Source organism: Cheilinus undulatus, linkage group 14, assembly GCF_018320785.1.
Source record: "Cheilinus undulatus linkage group 14, ASM1832078v1, whole genome shotgun sequence".
Taxonomy (NCBI): domain Eukaryota; kingdom Metazoa; phylum Chordata; class Actinopteri; order Labriformes; family Labridae; genus Cheilinus; species Cheilinus undulatus.
Genome location: NC_054878.1, coordinates 16,284,666 through 16,306,053, shown reverse-complemented (window position 1 = coordinate 16,306,053; position 21,388 = coordinate 16,284,666). Strand labels below are relative to the sequence as shown.

Below are 21,388 nucleotides of genomic sequence, written 5' to 3'. Positions count from 1 at the left end.
AAGTGGTTGTGCTTACTTTGTAGAGCCTCTTTTCTGGTCTGTCTGAGGCTTTAACACAGATTATGTGTTACAATAGTTCAACTTGGTCTGTCTTGACTCCAACACAGCCGTGATTTCCATCTCTATTGTATCGACCTGAACAACTGTTAAAAGGTTTAATTGCTTTAAGTCTATTGTTGTTAAAAGATGCACTGTGGCCTTAGTTTTGGTCAAAGAAGCTGATGTAAACAATGTAAGCTTTGGTAAACAATGTAACTTTGTAAATGTAACTGCTAAATCTCAATTTATTCAATGATGAACACAACAGTTTTTTATTAAGTTCTTCACAGTTTAAGTCTGCCCTTGTTATACTGTACAAAAGCTTTTACTGTGAATTGCCACATCAGGAAATGTGTTTTTGGTAGCAGCTTAACAAAACTCAGCAGCACTAAAAATGTATCATATCTTAAAAACTATCTATTAGCAAGCTGGAACGGCAGTGTGTTGCTCATGTGCCTGCTTGCATTAGCTTTGACATTAAGGTAAAACATGACCAAGCACAGGTGAAACACATACACTGATTAGATTGGTGGAAGTACGTCTCTAAGAGAGTTTCTACGTTCGCAGACATTTCTGGTATTTCTTTTATGAAGAGTGAGACGCCTTGGTTATAAGGAAATTAAGTTTATCAATAGTTTTTGGACTGGATGCAGCATTTGTGTGTGTAAACCTTTAACAACAAATTAAGATGCTAGAGCTTTTCCAACTAAATGCACACATGTGTTTTGGATGATCCTACCATTATTTACAACACATGAATTATGAACTGCAATTGATTTGCTTAACTACACATGGGGAATCTGTGTGGGCTAGAAAATGTCTGTTTTAGCCTTCACATGAAAAAGTTGATGGACGGATTTTTTTTTCTGAGCAGTACTGTATTACAGCATTAGTTTCATTTTTTTAAATAGCTAATTCTAATTATGTACACATAGAAGTAGTGTAAAATGATCTCTGTTTGTATGTGAAGCAGATATGATATGCCACGTTGAGCGTAACAAAAAGCCACATTCGGACCAACCTAGCTGAAAACTGCAGCCTTTGCATTCTTAGGTGCACGAAGAAAACCAACACAAATGCTCCAGCAAACAATACACTATGTTTTACAAAAAGGGAATTCAGTCATTAACATCAGCTGTAATGTGTGCTATAAAAGGTTTTATAAGAAACAACTGCCACCATTTTGCCATTTCCAGAGCAATAAAATTCAACTGCAAATTACTGTGCAGTATTTTGGCAGCTGATAACCCTTTAAACTCATAAATCTGTTGTTTTGTCTTTCACAAAAAATATATAAAAACAGTAGATTTTATTACTTTACGGCCTATTGTGACAATGAAGCAGAAAGTAGGATTTTAAAGGACATATTGCGTGACATCCACATTGTTTCCATGGTTATACGATCAGATTCCTACTACCGGATAATATCTCTACATTCATCCAGTGACATATTTCTTTATTTTTAAGCTGACAGTAAAAATTTTATAAATCTAACACTGACAGGTTAAGCTGTCATAGTGAAGTGTTGATTTTTTGCTATACTTACAGGATAAAGTTTACACAAAGTATTTTTAGAGAAACTTATGAACCTTTCCTACCAGCTACCTTAAAATCTTTTGTGCATCTTCACTGGTGCTGTATGGGGCTTTAAAGATCCCACTTCCCTACCAAAGCTCAAGGCCACTCCCAATGGGAAGCCCTGTTGCTGACTAAGCACCAGCTTTCCACTTTATATCTCCCCCCATCTGTCTTTCACATCGATCCTCCCCCTAACCCATGGCATGTTTGTTCTCTCTTTCTCTGCATTGCCTTCTGTTCTGTTGTTTTTATCCCCTCTCTGTGGATTTTGCCTTTCTCCTCAGAAGCAAGGAAAGAAAAGGAGAAGAGATGTAAAAACAAGCAAGACAGTAGGGGAGCCGGATACAAAGTGAACTCAGCATATAGCAAGTAAAGATTTTCAGTGTTTTTCATCATGATACAGGCTGCAGGGGTCTTGGCACAGAAGGGTATAGCTCAGTGTGAAAAAGTGAGAGGGGGGTTTGAGGAGAGAGCCTGAAGTACAAAGAAGATTCAGGATTTCAGGCAGAGTAAAACAGCCATAACAAAAGGCTGGACATCTTTTCAGCTAGGACAATCGATTTTTTACTGAAGAAGCTGAATCAAGAACAAATTGAAACTACTGTTTTCTGACTGTTCAAGTTTGCACCATAAAAGTATTTGTCTAAATTTTGGAAAAAATATCTTTATATGGAAAGAAAAGATCTTAGACAAATTCAAAAGGGAAAACTTAGTGTTTCCATGAAAACACCTAAGACATCATTCTGAGTAACAAAACATCTAAAAATTATACAAGAATGATAATCTTTACACAACTGAGCTGTAAGTGATCTGCAATGAGAAAATAACATAAAAATAGCTGATAATGTCATCTGGACAGTGATATACACCCAAGACCAGAGGGTAAAAACTGAAGCTGAGAAGGAAGTTTAGAAAGTCTGGTGCAACATAATTTGTAATTAGTAAGAGGAAAGAGCTGGGAAGGAAGGCACAAACACAATAAAACCAATCCATTATCCATTTACCTAGTATTCTTTTCACTGATGTACTGGAGCAGTTCCCAGCTGTTCCTGGGTGAGAAGCGGGATACACCCTTTACTGATCACCAGTTAATCACAGGGTTGATATACACAGTGTTTATTTGTTAAGTTCAATCAACTTTACACTGACATCTGGTACACATAAATGCTGATTCATAGAACAGTTTTTTATCAAGCAGAAGAAGTTAACTGTTGGATAAAGATTAACTCTGCTTTGAAGAGGTGCAGTAAAAAACTGATTCACGCCAGAATTACCTATTAATATCTACAATTCTGAATCGATAATAACTGATTTTTTTCACGAATACTTTATTGCATCCTGGGTGCATTTTCAACAGCAGACAGTTTGAGCATAGCTAACCCACTAGTAATTTCCTCCGTGTGCTGTCTCAGCTTGTGAGCAGTTAGCACTAGCAGCGCCAGCTCTCAGTGTCAGAATTGTTTAATTGCTGTGTCTGACACACTGCATGCACTGTTGGTTTGGAGGTTTATGATAGTGGATAGAGTCTGAAACAGGGATGAGAGAGTGAGGGATGGCATGAAAGAGCCATAGGCCAGACTTAAACCTGGGCCATCCACGTACATGCAGCACGAATTGGCATAGTAGTCTGGCTGCGCAAAAATACAAGTTTTAAAACCCTATGTGGATTCTACAATCCCAGGTGAGAGGAAACCTGACCTTAAATATCATTACAAGATAAAATAAAAATACATACATAAATTAAGATGAAGGGCTAAATACATTGAAAAACAGATTAATACATAAAAATTATAACCTGGGGTGTTTTCTAATTGCAAAAACTAACAATGCAGGTGTTTAACATAGATAAAGCTCCTTGAATAAAGGTTGGGCATTTAGTAAGGAAATAGACTTCCCATTTTTCCAGACCTCTTAAAATGTGTTTTCTAAAGCCATAGAAATTAAAATGTTTTTGTTCCACTACATAAATATCAAAATAAGTCATATCAATGTTGAACAGTTGGACCTGCTAACTTAAAACACTTTTGTTAGTGCCTTTCTGAGAGCAATTCTCAATATGCCAAATAAGTACTCCTTCATTGTAGGTTAGCAAGATGCAAGATTCCAACAAAAAGTTGGTCCCAAATTAAAATGACATTTTTCCCAAATGTATGTGATAGTTCATTGTGTATTTTGCACCAGAATCTATTGATACAGGGGATAATGATCGGCTTCCTGGGAGCCATAATTCCGCCAGCAGCTGGAAGAGTCAAGATCAGGGATGTCAGACTCAATCACAGCAGGGGCCGAATTCTGACGTTGGGTCTAGCCTGAAGGCCTAACTGGGTCAAAATTTCCGATAGACTGTCAACCTCATCTTCACCGGTAAAAAATTATAGGGGAAAAAACCTGAACACTGATGATAAACGCTTCAGACTTCAAAAGAAAAGTAAAAAGTTAAAATCAAGATTTTTAAAAGTTAGTAAATAAAATTCAAAATCGTGAGCTTAAAAGGTAAAAAGATGAGAAAATAAAATTTAAAATTTTGAATTAAAAAGGTCAATATTTGGGATTAAAAGTTATGTTGAAAATGTCAAGATATGAGGAAAAAAAATTAAATCAAGAGATTTAAAAGTCAAAATATAAAATAAAATTCTAAATCATGATTTTTTTAATATCAAAATATGAGACAAAATTAAAATTACTGAATTATATTATATCCAAAGATGAGATTAAATCTAAGATTTTAAATCGAAAAAGTTAATATTTAGGATTAAATTTCAAAGTAAGGAGTTGAAAAAGTCAAAAGATAAGACAGAATTCAAATTCATGAATTTAAAAGGTCAAAATATGACAAGAAAATTTAAAAAGGGAATTTTATGGTCAAAATGAGATAAAAGGGAAAATTATGATTTGAAAAGATGTAACAAGGTAAAACCATAATGTTAGGTCATATTTGTGAGATGCAAATTAGAAAATATAAAATGAAAACACAAATTTCTTTTACCACATTCCTGACTTTTTATCAAATTATTTTCACTCTTTACTCTTTCTAATTCTTATGACTTAACAAGGATATTGTCAGTCATCAAGGTTAAGTTTACATTGTTATACTGGAGGAAATCTGTAGACCTCATACTGGTGGGCCAGTTATAATAAAAATAAAATATGATCTGGTGGGCCAGGTATAACTGTGCCATGGGCTGGATTTGGCCCCTGGGCCTTGAGTTTGCCACCCCTGGTCCAAATGATGAGGTTTCCGAACAGGTGTAATGAAATATCTAAGAAGAATCTTCCAGCCAAATACTCTCCATCAAATCGAGCCTGTAATTTTCAAATGAAATTCACAGTATTTATCCCAGATTTCTTCAGAGATATATACAGTGTATTAGTTTCTTTTTCCCATTTTTACACTATCTAAACTTAAAACAAAAAGTAAGGAAATTTGTGTTTGGTACATTTTTTCTTTGTTGTAACAATGCTTCTTGGTAATAAATCTTATACCGTTGGAAAGCCTGTTTATTACCCTTTTAAATGAAAATTTGTAAGGATCATGCATTTGTGGGATGAGCAGCAGAGCTGAGCATGTGTGTTGCGCCCATGAAAAATTTGCCAAATCTTCTCTGCCAATGCCAAACAGCTGATTCTGCCATTGACTCTTGTTGGGTGTTTGGTGGATTGGATGATTGAAGTTTGAAGAAACAAGACATATTGATAATTTAATAATTTATTCATTTAACAAACAGGTGCCTCAGTAGTGTGTGGAAGAACCATACAAAGCCACAACAGCCTGGCTCCTCCTCCTCATGCTGGTCACCAGCCTGGTCACACACTGCTGTGAGATGACATCCCATTCTTCAACCAGCATTTGTTGCAAGTCAGCCAACGTGGTTGTGTTGGTCACTCTGGCACTAACAGCACACCCAAGCTGATCCCACAAGTGCTCAATGGGGTTAAGGCAGGCCATTCCATCCTCTCCACTCCCAAATTCTGGAGGTAGTCTCTGATAAACCCCACTCTGTGGGGGTGAGTTTTGTCATCTTGGAGGATAGAGTTCTTGCTGACAGGGTGAAAAAACAATATTCCTGGGGTGTTGTCTTCTTGGAACGCCCACTTCACGGCCTGTCTCTGACATTCCCCGTTATATGGAACTTGGCCTTCAGTTTGGAGATGGTGCGAGGGGTCACTCCAAACAATGCCGCAACTTGGTTTAGCGGAACACCAGCTTGAAGTTGCCCAACCGACAGGCCCTATCCAGATCAGTCAAACATGGCATGCTGATTCTTGAAGCCGACATCTACTGACCACTGTAGCAGGGCCCATACTCACAGGTGCTGCCAATCAGGTTGGTAGCACCTGGGGGTACCAGAAGCTCAAAACAAGAGTCAATAGCAACAGCAAAATAAGCTGTTTGGCATTGGCAGAGAAGATTTGGCACATTTTTCATGGGCGCAACCCACATACTCAGCTCTGCTGCTTAACCCACAAAAGCATGATCCTTACAAATGTGGCATCATTTAAAAGGGTAATAAACAGGCTTTCCAACAGTATAAGATTTATTACCAAGAAGCATTGTTACAACAAAGACATAATGTACCAAACACAAATTGCCTTACTTTTTGTTTTAAGTTTAGATAGTGTAAAACTCAGCTTTGTTTAATGGTCCAACATGAGAGAAAATAACGGCATATTGAGTACGTAACACCATAAGAAGTCATTAAAACAACACCAGTAATGCTCGCTGTATCTGCATCAGCAAAACTGTTATTCCAGATATCTGTATCAGCCATCATTTTCATAGTCGATGCATCTCTATTTAGGATAGTCTGCATCTCATTCCGATTCCTCAGTGCCATCCCTGTGGAGGTAGTTCAGCATATTTGACTTGGAGGAGACCACAGGGCATGCTGGAGGGGTCCAATCAGGCCTAAGAGTGACTGTGAATCCCCCAAAATGAACTGGAGGATTTGGCTAGGGAGGCAGATAAATGAGCTACCTCGCCTTCACTCCTGCTACTGGGATCAGAAAAAGAAAAAGTGATTTTAAAAAATCAGCATTTACCACAGTTCTTCAGCATTTCTAAACTCGCATAGGGACAGAATCACTTCTGCCAAGGCTCTGATGTAAACAGTGAATTTTGGAGAAGCTTGCTCAGGAATTGTCCTATCGTAATAAAAAATACATGCCATTCTCATTAAGACATTATATGTGCTTAAAATTCTCTGACTAAACCTACCTGAATATCTGCAAATATGCTAAAAGTATGAAATGTTAAATTGTACAGTACAATAATCTAAAAATAGTGGATCTATATACTTTGGTTGTTTGGTACAGTCTGCAGTGTTACAGCACTGATACCAGATCATTTTTGCAAAAAGTTCTTACAGTAAAACTGTTCTCTAAGAATGCTAATCTAATTCTTACCATTGCACTGCATTGGGGGCTTTAAAACAACTGATGGGACCCTGTCTGTCACTAACTACATTCACCTCACCTTTGCAGACACATGTTCAAGCCTTTTCCTTTTTTTCTGCTGCAAGAAGGAATTCAATCTGAGCAGAATGAACGGCTGTTAAGAGAGGGAGGGAGGTTGTGTAGTTGGACCCCAGCCTGTTGTGTCAGTTTTGGCTTGGGAGGGATGCTGCTTGGTCCCTGCTGAGGTTTGGAGCTGAGACAGCAGCTGTCACTGTTTTCTCAGTGCCAGAGAGTGTAACAACACTCTCAGAGACCGCCCAATCACTTTAAGCAGCATACACTGCAGCATGCCTAAAGATTTACACCGAATTCACAAGCCCTGCTGGAAGAAGCCACTGGACCCTCTGAGACAAGTGATGAGGAACATAGCTTCATAGGACAAAAAAAAAAACAAAAAAACACAAGTGGGACCAATTATAAAACAAGACCAAACTGTTAAAAGTGTAAACAGCCTGAACAAAAGTCTGCTCGTTCAGTAAATGGTCTGCAATAATAACAGACACACAGTAAAACCTCAGGCATTGTTTCACAGGGACCAACTTTTTATTGTTTTTAAAGACTAACACACAAATCCTGTAGTTAAATCCTACTGAATATCTAAAGTAGCTGCAGATGTGTTTTGTCAATCTGTCCTCCATGTAGCATCTTTGTTTATATCCTTATTATTTAATTAATATGAACATCTACCACTGACACAAAGCCTATATCAGACTATTTTTCTGTTTTGGTGTAAGTCATCTCAGGATAGTTACAGCAAAAAACTTGGGTATACCTGCAACCAATTAAGGCCAAAATGATGGCCTTACTTAAAGCTAACTTGGATGCAGTTACACTGAACAATACACCCAATGGCCACTTTATTAGGTACACCTTGCTAGTACCCGGTGGACCCCTTTTTGCCTTCAGAGCTGCCTTAATTCTTCATGGCATAGTTTCAACAAGGTGTTGGAAATATTCCATCCCTATCCTTAATGTGCTCAAGCAAGGCACACTTCATTGGCACAGATAGAAACATGGTACAACTGCTCTTGCACAAAAATAAGCACAGGTGCATATAGTCAATACAATTCTTCTTCTCTACAATCACTCCAAACAATGGCGTGTTAAAGGGCTGTATAGGATCAAAATGACTCAAAATAAGCCACAAGGTGAGTAAAGTTACTGTCACTGTCGGAGTATTTCTCCTGTGTGTGGCACATAGGTATTAGTCAGGGATGCGTGTCGATGTATTCCCGTTCAGGCCCTATTAGGCCTGGAGCTTTGTGAGAGCAGGCCAGCAGGAAAACGGGGAAGGAGGACAATCATGCTTCAGCTTGGATCAGGGCAACTGGCCCTGGTGCGAGTGCTTCTTTAAGCAACAACTGGGCATTTGTTAATCTCAAAGCCTGGATAATCTCGTTAATCTTTGTCAACTGCTTACACCAGGTAATACGATTGCAAGTGTAGGAATGAAACAAAGGTGGGGAAAACCTTACAAGCTTAATGAGTTGCTTTTGAATTTGACTTTAGAATGAGCAAAGAGAAGCTATTTTAGCTTTTTGTGAAACAGTTAACAGAACTGATTAACAAGTGCAATGATGCAATCCAGCTACAAAACAGCAGCACAATAACCTTAAATGTGGAACAGCACGAAGAAAAAAGGCGACACAGCCTGAGGGCAGACTTGATTCACTGCCTTTGGCTCCACATTGACTCAAACACACCATTAGTCCCATCATGTGTTAAACTCATTTTCCAGGTTTTATAACTATTTGGTCAATGACCAAAAAAAAGGTAATTCAACCATAAAACAGGTAATTGCTAATTCTACATGGTCAGTAACCTAAAATGTAATAAGTAGAAATCTACCTTTCAAAGCTCAATGCTTGTGAATACTCCCATTTCCAAAATTAAACTCTTAACACAGCATGGTTATGAACCAAAAGAGTGAAGTTAGGTGAAGCAAAACTTTAAGGCAAAAGAAGCCATGCATTCATGACAGCAAAACAACTAAACTACTTACTGGAAAATTACAATTTAAACTTTATAAACAACAAGGAAAATAGAACTACAGGGAAATAAGGAGAGCTAAATGAGTGTAACAGCCCAGATACCTTTGTCTTAATGAGTCCACTACAAAGAAGAATCACCCCAAGAGTCTGTTTCCTTGGAGCTTGGCCAGTGTTAAATCCTGGCCAAAACAGCAGCCACACACACAAACAGAAAAGAGAAAGCTGCACCGTCTGCACAGGCATATTGATGTGGTGTGTGTCCTGGGGTGAAGACATGGGGCTGCCAACCCCTGGACCTAATTAAAGCCTGTCTATTGCCTGACTAGAGAGTGCCCACCTCCTTAGTTTTCTCATTTTCTTTTCATCCCTTCAAATTTTCTCCCTTTCCCCTCAAATCCTACCATACTACCTGAACCACAGCGGGTGGCTTGACTCTGCTTTAGCTTTCAGAGAGCAAATACTGGGAAGAAGAAGGATAAAGGAGCAGGGTGAGGGATGCAGTGGGATAAATGACAAGAAAGGGAAGACGGAGCCAAAGTAGAAAAACTGGTGTGATCTTGACCTTGACTGCGACACCCAGCAAGTGTCTGAGCATGAAAGAAAGATATATAAAACCCCTGAATCATGCTTCAGGGCTTCAAAACAAAAAAGACACAAGGATACAGCCACTGTTCCTCACATAATGATAGATATAGCAATATGTATACACATAAAAACAGGGAGCAGACCTCCAGCTAACCTGAAAATGTCTGCTCGGGTGCCTGTAAAGTGTGCTCTTACCTCGTCTGACAGCTGTGAGTAGTGAGACTCAGCCGTGGCAAGGATAAGGACAGGGCTGAAGGAGGGGACATCCTGCAGCAAGGTGAGAAAGGTGCTCTTCACAGTGTCACTCACCGTCTCCCACCACTCTGAGACATGTGGCATGAATACCACGCTGGGCACGCTCCGGCGGGCCTCCCGGAAAACCTACAACCACAAAGATAGGGACAAGTCATTCACAACTACTTGTGTTTGTGACTACTCTCTTGAATCAAGCAAATGGCCTGCATTCGATGAATGTTTCACTGTGTGGGTTTACCTGAGCACAGGACTCCTCTGGCGTCTTAGCACTGATGGAGTAAAGAGTAGGCAGATCCAGGCGGTGCACTGGCAGCTTGTCCAAGTGGTGCAGCAAAGCGGGGGCCAGATGAGAGCTCTGTCCTGAGCCGGGCGCCCCAGCCAGTAGTAGACGAGGCCGGTATGCTGTGGGCTGTTGGAGGGCAGAACTAATACAAAAGGGAGATCATAATCAGAAAATATATTAGTATCAATGACAGATAGGTACACAATCAAACAGCAGGCAGCCTTAAGCCTGAAGTTCTGTTAGATGCTTCAGCAAGCTTAAGTTGACAAATAAAGCTGTTATTTACATCTATTCAACATCCAAAAGTATGCATAATTTCCATCTAAATAGAGTTAAACCTGCACTGTGAGTACATGTTAACACCCAAAGAAAATATAAGATATTTAAGCATCTTCTGTCACTTCAAAACATGTCAGGGAAATTGTGAAGCTCAAATCACTGCTCAAATGAGACAACTGACAGCAATCAGAGCACCATACCAAATGATGCCTCTTTTTAATAGCAAAGAGAAGAAACAAAGTTGATTTAAAAGGAAAGTCTGCAGGATGCTGTAATTCATAATCCATAATGTGTAGAAATCCCTCCTTGAACCAATCTTAAAGAAATACCTCTGAAGCACAAGCTCTACATGAAGCAGATATCTTACGGTTTTCTAATTTACTTCTATCCTAACTTGTGATCAAGCCCCCACTCTTGATTTGCCATTACATGATTTCTCTGGCATGCTTCCTGTTTAGACTTCAATAATTCTGTATGCTTTTATTATGGCACAGGTGTCTGATAAAAAAGATTTAAAGGCCACATATTTTACCCCTTTAAGACGAGTTTATATTGGTCTCAGAGGTCCAAAACACATCTATGAAGTTTGCTGCTGAAAAAACACTCCAGTATTGGATTTTTGCACGTCTGAAAACCCCTCTGTTTCAGCCCTGCTCACAACAAGATGTTTCTGTGTCTGTGGCTTTAATTGTTAAAGAGCTGTCTGATTACGCCCCTGATTCCGCCCCTTTCAGGAAATGGATGTGGCTTAATGGATAGGGCTCTCCTTATCCTCCTAGCTAGCAACTGAGAGGAGGGTCAGGAGAGGTAGGCGGAACTTTTCCAAGTGGGGAGGGCCATCCAAACCTGGAGGTGGTGGTGTAAACTCCCAACATGACATCATGAAGGGAAAATCTGAGAACGGCTTGTTTCAGCACACATTTCCTTAAAGTTGGAGAAAGAGAGGGGGGCGGATTTATCTGATTCTTGATGGTTTGTGGACAGGCCAGGGGCACATATTTTTGCTAGAAAAGCCTAGAAAACGTATTTTGCATAATGTGCATGAGACCTTTAATGATCAGACCTGTTAACCCTGACTTTTTAAGCACTTAGGTAAAAGCAAAGAGCCGATAGGCATTAAGGTTTAATGTGTGTTGTTGAACCGACAATAAAGCTTTACCACATCTATAAATCTACAAATTTGCCTTGAGGTTTTTCTTTCCTACTTCAGACACACCACCGCAGCAGTGCATGGTCTCGGCCATTCAAGCATTTAAAATAATGACTTGAAAACTAAAAGCTTGAGAACAGCTTTAAAGATTTTACAATAAATTGCTGCAGTAAATGTAAAGCCAAAAGTCATGCACTCTCTCACTTTCATCTCTCTCCATTTTGAATGGAGGCAGTGATTGTACTTCCAATTACAGAGCAGTCGCATTGACTTTGGTCTTTCCTATTCCTCCTCTACTCTTATAAAACAGCTTTGTCTCTTCTACTTGTAGCTACAAACACTTGTAAAGCATCGCTCACTGTGTAGCCACTTTTTTGGTTGCATTCTCTCCTAATGTACAGTCTGACTTCTTAAACAAGTCAATGTCTTAATCAAGATAGAGCATTATACTGGAAGATAACTTTGTACTTCCCCAGGTACACTAGAACTGTACTACTCCCAACGTACTGTAGATGACACTAAAAATACTAGACATACTTTTAAGATCAAAGGTGGCATCATGCTTGTACAAAGGGGAAAACATGATTTCCATGTTTGAAAAGGAATTACGTACAAAAAAAATCAACATGTTTTCTCTTTGTTTTTAGGGTACAGGATCTGTGAGTATAAGTGCACTTTAAAAATCTGTATTTTCTCCTTCTTGTTAATATATCACTTCATCTTGGTCACCGAGTTTCAATGGACTCACGAGGAGAAATGGAGGAAGGGTCTGTGCATTGCAGAGGAGAAGAGATGACTCTTTGGGGATGCAGCAGGCTGCACATCATAGATGGAAGCAGAGCCTTCCTCATTGTCATCATCGCTGTATAAGTCCTCTTCAAGCAGTTGATTGTCACCGCCTAGCACAGATAAGAACACTTAATACAGCCATGCACAAGTAGAAAACTTATTTTTCCTGAAGTTACTGAGCATAATGGTTTTAAATCCACTTAAAAGTTTGTGTCTACAAACTTTAATTCTCAAAGCAGCACTACCGCTGACATTAATGTGGTCATTTCACTAAAAAAGCGTCAATAAAAAAGAGAGCTTGCTTATTAGGCGAGAAGTAATGGGCATTTAAAAAGATACAGCACCCTTGAAACTCATGTCATTATTGGGTGCAAAAAGCAGAACTCCTAGAAGCAATCTCCCACTGGTCAAGTGCTGCATTGTGGGTAATCTGGTGTAAAGATTCATTTGGTGACTGCTGCAGGGGTTGATATATTGAGGTGCAAGTAGGATGACTTGTTACCTGATCTCGCTACTATGCCCTCTACAATCTCAGAGGGAAAGTTTTACCAGAGAGTATCTGTAGTGTTTGAGGGTGACACAAAGCACTTTGGTAATAAGGCAGGAAAATGAGAAACTAATCAAATGCACAAAGTGCCACCAGGGAAAGAACACCAACAAGTGAAACAGGTTGCAAAGTCCAAGAGAGAAAAGGGAAGGAAGGGAAAACAAATGATCAAGTTAAAATTACAGTCCCTGATTCCTACCATATGTGTTGTCCCTGTCAGTACACTGAGCATGGGGGAAGACTCGGAGCAGAGCTTTCAGCACCAAGGAGAAAGGGTTGGCCAACAGGGGTCTGAGGGCAGGGGACAGGGCTCTGCCCGGGGGGGCCAGGGCCCTCTGTGAGGCTGGGACGATTGTCCTCATTGCCTTGCTGAAGTCGCCAGGCCCCAGGACAATGGAGGTGATGTCAAGCTTCAGTTTGACACTGCTGCCGTAGATCTGGGGGTAGCGGCGGCGCAACGCCACCAAGGCTGCCTCTGTGCAAAGTGCTTTGATGTCAGCACCGCAGTAGCCTGGGAGCAAGTAACAAACACAACAGTTAGTTAATCAGTTGTTTGCTTTTTGAAAACAACCAATGAAACAAAACTTAAGACATAAGAGGATTAATGGAAAAGGACCTTTACTAAATATGTGTTACAAATGCACTTACAGATCTAACATACAGCGATGCTAGACCTAATACTTAAAAAGCAGAAATGCATTTGAAGATTTATTGTTTAGACTTTTATGGAATATAAGTTTGGAATATATACAGCACTAGTTAATATAGCCCAACCTGTTTTGGGGGGTCTCCCAGAGGGAAACAAGATTTTAATTTTGAGAATGACTATTTTGTTTCCGTTTCTGTGCAGCTGTGTAATTGTATTGATGATAAAATGAGAGCAAGATGCACAGCAGAGGGTAATCCAGGTAGAGAGAAAAGTAAATAAAAACCATGCAGAAAATATTGTTATCTGATTGTTTTATAGTGGTTATGCTCTGAGGAGTTGAAACACAACACAATAGTGCATGATTCATTTATATTTAAAAGGTGCTACGAGTGTCTCCACACCGCCCTCTGTCACAGCCTCTACCCTCACTGCTTGTTTATTCACGTGTCAACAGATACATTTTATTTAGTCCCTATATCATCACATTAAAATGCACATTAATGCTTGCTACAGACAGATGCGGGAGATAATTTATGTTAAGGCTGGAACAAGTGGGTCCTGTTTATTAAGGCTGTTATAAAATAAGATACAAAAAAATATCTGAACTTGTGTAGCGTATAATTCTCAGTAAGTATTGTGCTTTGCAATGAGGACAAAGTCACTGATTAGGCTGATCAAGGCATAACATGCATTTGATTTATTTTTTTTTTTCACCCAACGACCAACTGATTAGTGGGTGTATGGGTGTGATTTCAGTCAACCAAGATTTTCTTTGCTTGACAAGCCTAGTTTTCACCATGAGAATCTCTCATTCTTCCTAGCAACAATGCAGTTGTTGAGTTTTGGCCTGCAATGATACTTGTGAAATATAGACCCGGATTACAGAAGCAGCACTGCCAATCACTGCAGGTCACTTGCTACCTTTAACTAGGGCAGAACGATTTGGGAAAACAATCTAATTGCAATTTTCTTACCTAACATTGGGATTGCAATTTGTTATAAGGTTATTTCTTTAGTTCCTCATCTTATGTATTTTCCAACAAACACAAACAATAATATAATCTATACCATAACCAACACAATATTAGACCGAACTAGAACTGAACAATTTTGGAAAAAAAGATCTAACTCTGATATTTTGACTTATATTGCCAGTTGGATATAAACTGTTGTATTGAAGGGAGTGATCATTTTTATGTCACTTTGGTATTTAATGAGAAAAAAGGTTAAAAAAAAAAAAAAGAAAGTATGATTTTTCTGTAGATTATTGTTAAAAAATGGCACTTGAATGATTGCATGATATGCAATGCTTAACATCTATGCTGCTGCAAAAAGCTTTAAAATGGTATTTTGACAAATTTCAGGTCAGGTCAAAAAATATCGCACCTTCTGTGATTTGAAAATTGCTGTAGGCCATATTGCAATTTAATCTAATTTGCAATTAATTGCCCAGCCCTATTTTTAACCCATTTAAACCAAGGGCTACCTGAAAAAACATCCACTAAAACCTTTGTGTTGTTTAAAAATTGCCCTCAAAAACCAGAGGGTTTCATAGAAAACTATACAGAATTCCACTGTTTACTAAACTCGTTTCTCTGCCTTGACATAAGACTGAGATTTGAAACACAAACCATTTTCAAACCAATAATCAGTCAAATCAAAACTATCAACATAGTCCTCTTCTTCACACATGTCCTTTATGGACCGAGCCTTTGCTAGCGGTCCAAAATCTCATCATAATCTACGCCATTATCTAATTTTTGTTCTCATCTAATTTATTGTTGTCATTGTCTAAAATATTGCTTTAGTCCACCTCTATGTCACTCTTCTTACTCAGATCAGCCATTGTTTGTATCACTGCTCTATTATAACAAGTTCTTTATCCATTAACTGTTCCCTGTTCCATGTGATGGTAAAAGGGGCTAAGAGCAAAAACTGTATTATCTAAACTGGCTTCCACATGTGTAATTTATGTGTAGTAACACTGAAGTTTTCCAGTTAAATGTCTTAAAAATGATTAAATCATCCATACGTGCAGGAACTGCATCCACTGTTAAAGGCACAAGTATCCAGTGTCTTGTCTCAAAGGTATATGCATGCAAATGTTGCATCCAGTCTTAATGGGTTAGCCGGAGTCTTTCCTATCAATCCATTACTGCTGAAGTTTTATCTACTTAACATAATACCACTATTTTACATAGATGTAAGATTATGACCTTTAATAAGGAGAGACGCTGTTTTTAAATAAGTGGCACTTTCAGTCTGCTTTGCATTACTATCTATCCCAGCAGATTTTGAGCACTGGAACAAAGGACACAGCCCACATTTTAAACTAAAAATACTTAAAAAGTGTGTTTTATGCCCCAGAATCTACAATGTTTTTAAGGAAAGTCTTAATTAATAATCCATTTTGTAACCTGACTTTTTAGTCATTACAATTAACCTTGTGTAGTTTGTGTATATTTTGCAGTATTATTTCTTCACATTTATTTTTTCTTATAAATAATATTTAATGCGTGGATCAGGTTTTCCTCCTGCCTCCTTTGCTCTTTCATCTAATTACTGTACCAAGGTTAGAAGTCATGATTATGTCTGATGCTTTACAAAATCGTTTTTTTAAAGAAATATATGAAAAACTGTGTCATGGGAATTTCTCTTACCGACACATTTTTCCGCAAGTTCCTCTACAAATGGCTCAGCCAATTTGGGATTCCAGTCCCGTGTGTGAATTTCCAGGATGTGCTTTCTGGCCTGAAGAGAGGATTGGTTGTGGACAATAGGAAAGACAAACACATAAAAACAAGAGAAGCAAGTCAAGAGAAGATGGAGCACAAGTCCTGTGTTGGCATATAAGATGTTAAACAGGTTTAACTGCCACACTAACAGTTGGTGCCAGGAAACAACAGAAAGGCATTTTGTTCTAATGCCTCTGTTGATATGCTTCTACATGCCAGGATGAAAAAAGCCAATCAACAGTAGAATATCCACATCTATTAGGGGTGTACGATAACTATCGGGCCGATAGTTATCGGGCTGATAACAGGAAATTATTACGTCATTCTTATCGGTCCGATATCATTACGACGAACATATATATTTTTGTCAGCACGGCAGTGCTGGCATTTGTTTTCTTTCTCACGAGACTACACATTCCGAAACAGCAGGTGGCGCTGCAGTACACGACTTGCTATTAAAGCACCAAAGAAGAAGCGAGAGTAGCAGCCCCTGTGCTAAAATGCTAACAACGCGGTAACGTTATAAATCAGTACTTACGGGGAGCTTAACACAACCCGTGTGTGTAGAACTTGCCCTGCAAAGGTCGCAAAGAGTAGAAAGAAGTCCTCGACGGATCTTATAAGTCACTTATAGTCATTATCCTGACAACGTTAAAACGAAGCGGCAGCAGCCACTAGCCTCAGCCGCGGCCATTAGCAGGCACTAAAAACTGCAGAAAGCTTGCCAGAGGCAAAAGGCGCAACGTCATAATAACAAAATCAGTCTGACAGTTTCCTGATCAATCGCTACTTTCATAGACGTGTACCTGCCTGCTCTGTTTGACGTGGTTTCATTCAGTCTGATCGACGTTATGAATAGAAGTTAGCTACAGACCACGGTGGACTTTACATTCTTAACCTATCTCTAATATGAGTTATGCCAGTGCATATTTTTAATCTTTATGTAAAACATCAGCTTGCTTTAATTCTGGCTTAAGCCAAAAAAAAAAACAGACCCCTGAATATCTCCATTTGTTAAGCATAACAGCCTGTTATCATTTGGTTTTATGGGGGAAAACCGTCTGTCAGTTGTTTGTGTATGTTGTACTTGGTACACAGATGTTTAACTAAAAAAGTTAACTTAAATAACAGTTATAAAGTCAGAATAGTTCTTTGTTTTTTGAAAAACATGAGTGATATTAGTTAAAATTAGTTAAAAATATCTTTGCTCACTACGTATTAACCCCTTCTTACCCCCAGACGTGCATAAACACATCAAATAAACTTCTTTTGTTAAATCAACAATTGAAAAAAATATATTGGTTATTATCGGTTATCGGTCATCAGGAGTAGGAAATTATCGATATCGGTTCAAAAAAATAGTTGTCGTGCATCACTAACATCTATACATCATCTGTATTTAACCTGGAACTGACACCAGCAAGTGATAGATCAAAAAGGACCTGAGTGTAAGAGTGAGCTCATCTGAGCAGCTGCTTACAATCAAACCTATTGCATCGCCTCCCTGGGACTCTGCCTTGTTAAGCAGACGTAAAGAACAGAGTGGTCTTTGTCATGACTGAAGGGCAACCATTTACATCATCTTTCATCACCCATCTCCCTTTCTACTCCTACAGACAGACACAGCTGAGGCACATTTCAGACAGGTCTCTAACTGGGGCAATACCAGGAGGGAGCTAAGCATTGATGTGCAGGGATGATTGTTATTTACAGAAGAAAACCATTTTCAATCACAGAGCTTAGCATGGGTAAGGCTTTGATTGACTATAAACTTACTAGTACTATGTGGACAATGACGGACCCAAAGGAAGATGAATCATTATTAGTGAGGGTTTCATCAGACTAACTGCCACCTTAAAAACATATAAAGGGTTCTTTCCGGGGATCATTTTTCAGGACTGTTCCATATAAAATTTTTAATCTTTACTCATTTAGAATAAGCCTTTTATTCATGGGGGGTCCCCTCCATGGGCTCTGCCATCTTGGATTTTTGTCTCTTGCATGGTTCAACAGGATCACAGATGGGACCAAGTAAAACAATTTAATATACTCAGGTGATTAACCCTTAGGTCCTACTTTAAAAAAACAAACAAACAAAAAACATCAAACTTCCCCCTTAAAGCCCTTTTAGGACATTGGACATATTTTAAAAATGAAAGAAAAAAAACTTTTTTGGTCCTCAACTCCAGCCCTTGTCATGTATAGCAAATGTGAATTCATTTTCAGAATTTTAACCCTATAAATGCCAGTTTATTTATGTAATGCCATTTATTAGCAGGTGCACCTGCATAAACAGGTGGATGCACATGGCTGTATTGTATCTGCTCTGCAGGGATTGGCTGCTTCTTGGTTCCAAAACATGTATCTATGAGGCAGATATGGTTGCAAAGGTCATGTTGATGAAAGGGGATTTTTAATCACCTTTTATCTTTTCACTTCAAAGACAAATTGAAGAAAATGACGTCAGAACTGTTGATTAAACAGGTCACATCTCTCTTGCGTGCAAACACACGCACACGCATGTGCACATACCTTGACTGCTCAACAACTTAGGAATACAAAGAGGCCAATTTCAAATGAATAACCTTAGTTTTTAACCTTTTAAATTGCTAGAACCCTGAAAGTAGCATTTTACGCCATATAATGTAACCTACTGTAAATACCATATAATGCCTCAGCAATTCAATCATATAAGAAATGAGTAAATCAGATGAAAAACCCTAAAAACTAAAACTTTGAAGGTATAAGTCCATTCCTAACATAATCAAATTCATGTTTTTCATGTGGCTATGAGATACCAAAATACAGTTTTTCCTGGTTTTCATCAATACAGTTTTTTCAGCACAGATTTCATAAGTTTTTTGGCTGCACCTACACAGTCACACACTAATTTCTCAACTCACATACACAGCAGACTCTGATATCCACAGAAAACACCCAAAGTAGTTTAAGTTAAAATAATTTATTCCACTGGCCTACTGTTATATCCTGTCAGTTCAAACATGGTAATTATCTCCCACAATGCCTCTCTGCAAACATGGAAAAATGGCCAAATTTGGCGGCATTTTTTCTGTGTGCGATTATTTGGACTCAAACAATGGGGCAAACTGTTTTATTTTAACCTTTTCAGATTTAATATGGTTTGGGGAACTCTGATACTAAATTTAGAGAATGTTTACATTGTTTTCCAGGATAGCACCAGAGTTTCCTGAACATTTTGCTTAGTTCTCATTTTACATGGCTGAACAGCTGGCTAACTATTCTCAGGAATAAGTAGGAACTCTGTAACATTAGTTTGTGTTTACCCATAAAGACAAGAAGTTTCCCCAAATGAACTACGACAGTCATGGGATCTGAAAACAACAATTCTTCCTATATCCAAGTAGATTTTTCATTTCCAGAAATCCCACAAGCAGCTGCTTTACTACAGTGAGGGGAAAAAAGTTGATTAGACTTAATAGCCAGAGGGCTGCATGAACCAATTTCTTGGCAGGACTCTTATGAGTAAAACACAAATTACTCCTGGATTAGATTGTGTCTCCAGCTGGGTGTGCATGTGGGGACAGCACTGAATATACTGTAATTGCTTCTTGTGCTGAATACAGGGTTCTGTTATTTCACAGATGGCCATGAGGCAGATGCTGAAAGATTCTGCTGTATAAGTTGGACTCTTAATTGAAATATATGCATACGTAATGCTCCTCCTTTTATGAAAAAAGTCATAAATAACTGTGTTGTAAAAATAAGACTTGAAAAGTATGGTTGTGTTTATGAGCATGTAAAATATTGATCTTTCTCACCTTCTTGTCTGGTAGGTTAAACAGAAACTCCCGGTCAAAGCGTCCAGGCCTCCTGAGTGCCGGGTCAATAGAGTCAAGTCTGTTTGTAGCACCAATGACCACTATCTCCCCACGACTGTCCAGGCCGTCCATCAAGGCCAGCAGAGTGGACACAATAGAACTGGACAGAGTGAAGATATAACAAATATCATCCAGTGTTCAGTTTTATCTAATCTTTCATCACAAAACAACTAATTCACAGATTACCCTGCTTTAAATGAGACAGATTAATCAGACAAACTAAATCAAACAGACTTTAGATTTAGAGTTTCAAAGATGTAATAGATGACGTACACAGATATGATGACTACCCTTTGACGCCCAAATACTTTTTTAGGATTCACAATATGATATAACTTATGAGTCAGTACTGACTGAAAGAACACAGCGTTATTTCTGCAAACAGTACAGAGACTTGGAGTTACATATTATGAAAAAGTGTGGGGCAATCATAGGAGCTTTTATTTCCAAGTAGACTTCACCTCCGTGCAAGTATTTATCCTGTATGGCAGAAAGAGAAGAACTTGAAGTATAAGGACCTGTTTTGAACAAACATTTGTCCAGAATTGCAATCTTACATTTCATAGTTACAAAGATTTCATTGACTAGGTTGCAGTCACTTCCACAAGGATCAATTGCAAGCTCAGTGTTTGACAATAAGACATTTCTTCGCCTTTGGTTTGTGTTTAAATAGTCTGATTAAGAAGGTAATTTTGATTTACACCCATTGCTGCTGAATTCCCCATTAAGAAATAAACATGAATGCAAGTGTCCCTGGTGTCAAGCCTCCAAATCGCTCTTAAAAAAAACAAAAACTACTGTTTTTTTAAATCTGAAATTCAGGCCTCCTTTGTTGTCTTTTCTGTATTTGTAGTATCCAAAACATGTCTGTACATCTTTAAAAACGGCAACCTTCCCCTGACTTTGTTCTTTAGGTTTCTTCATTTGTTTTCTTTGTAGAAAGAAAAAGAAAAACAACATGAAAATTGCCATCCATCCATCATCTATACCACTTATAAAGTTCAGGGTCAAAGGGAGCTGGAGCACAACCCAGACTGGTTGCCAGTCAATCACAGGGCTCATATATGGCAACAAGCAATCAGCCATGCTCACATTCACACCTACGGGCAATTCAGAGGTACCAATAAACCCTAACAAGCATGTCTTTGTACTGTAAGAGTAAGTCAGAGTACCAAAGAGTACATGCACATACAC

General features: G+C 38.6%; 1 protein-coding gene across 1 annotated transcript in view; it reads right to left on the bottom strand.

The window, feature by feature from the left end:
- The window catches only part of atad2b (ATPase family AAA domain containing 2B), an 88,855-nt gene that overhangs the window by 60,089 nt on the left and 7,378 nt on the right, over positions 1-21,388 (bottom strand). The window contains exons 14-19 of the mRNA XM_041805190.1: positions 20,135-20,294; positions 16,260-16,350; positions 13,150-13,461; positions 12,363-12,513; positions 10,141-10,327; positions 9,843-10,028 (exon numbers count right to left, since the gene is read on the bottom strand). Coding sequence (XP_041661124.1) covers positions 9,843-10,028; positions 10,141-10,327; positions 12,363-12,513; positions 13,150-13,461; positions 16,260-16,350; positions 20,135-20,294 — 1,087 coding nt within the window. The remainder of the gene's footprint in view (positions 1-9,842; positions 10,029-10,140; positions 10,328-12,362; positions 12,514-13,149; positions 13,462-16,259; positions 16,351-20,134; positions 20,295-21,388) is intronic.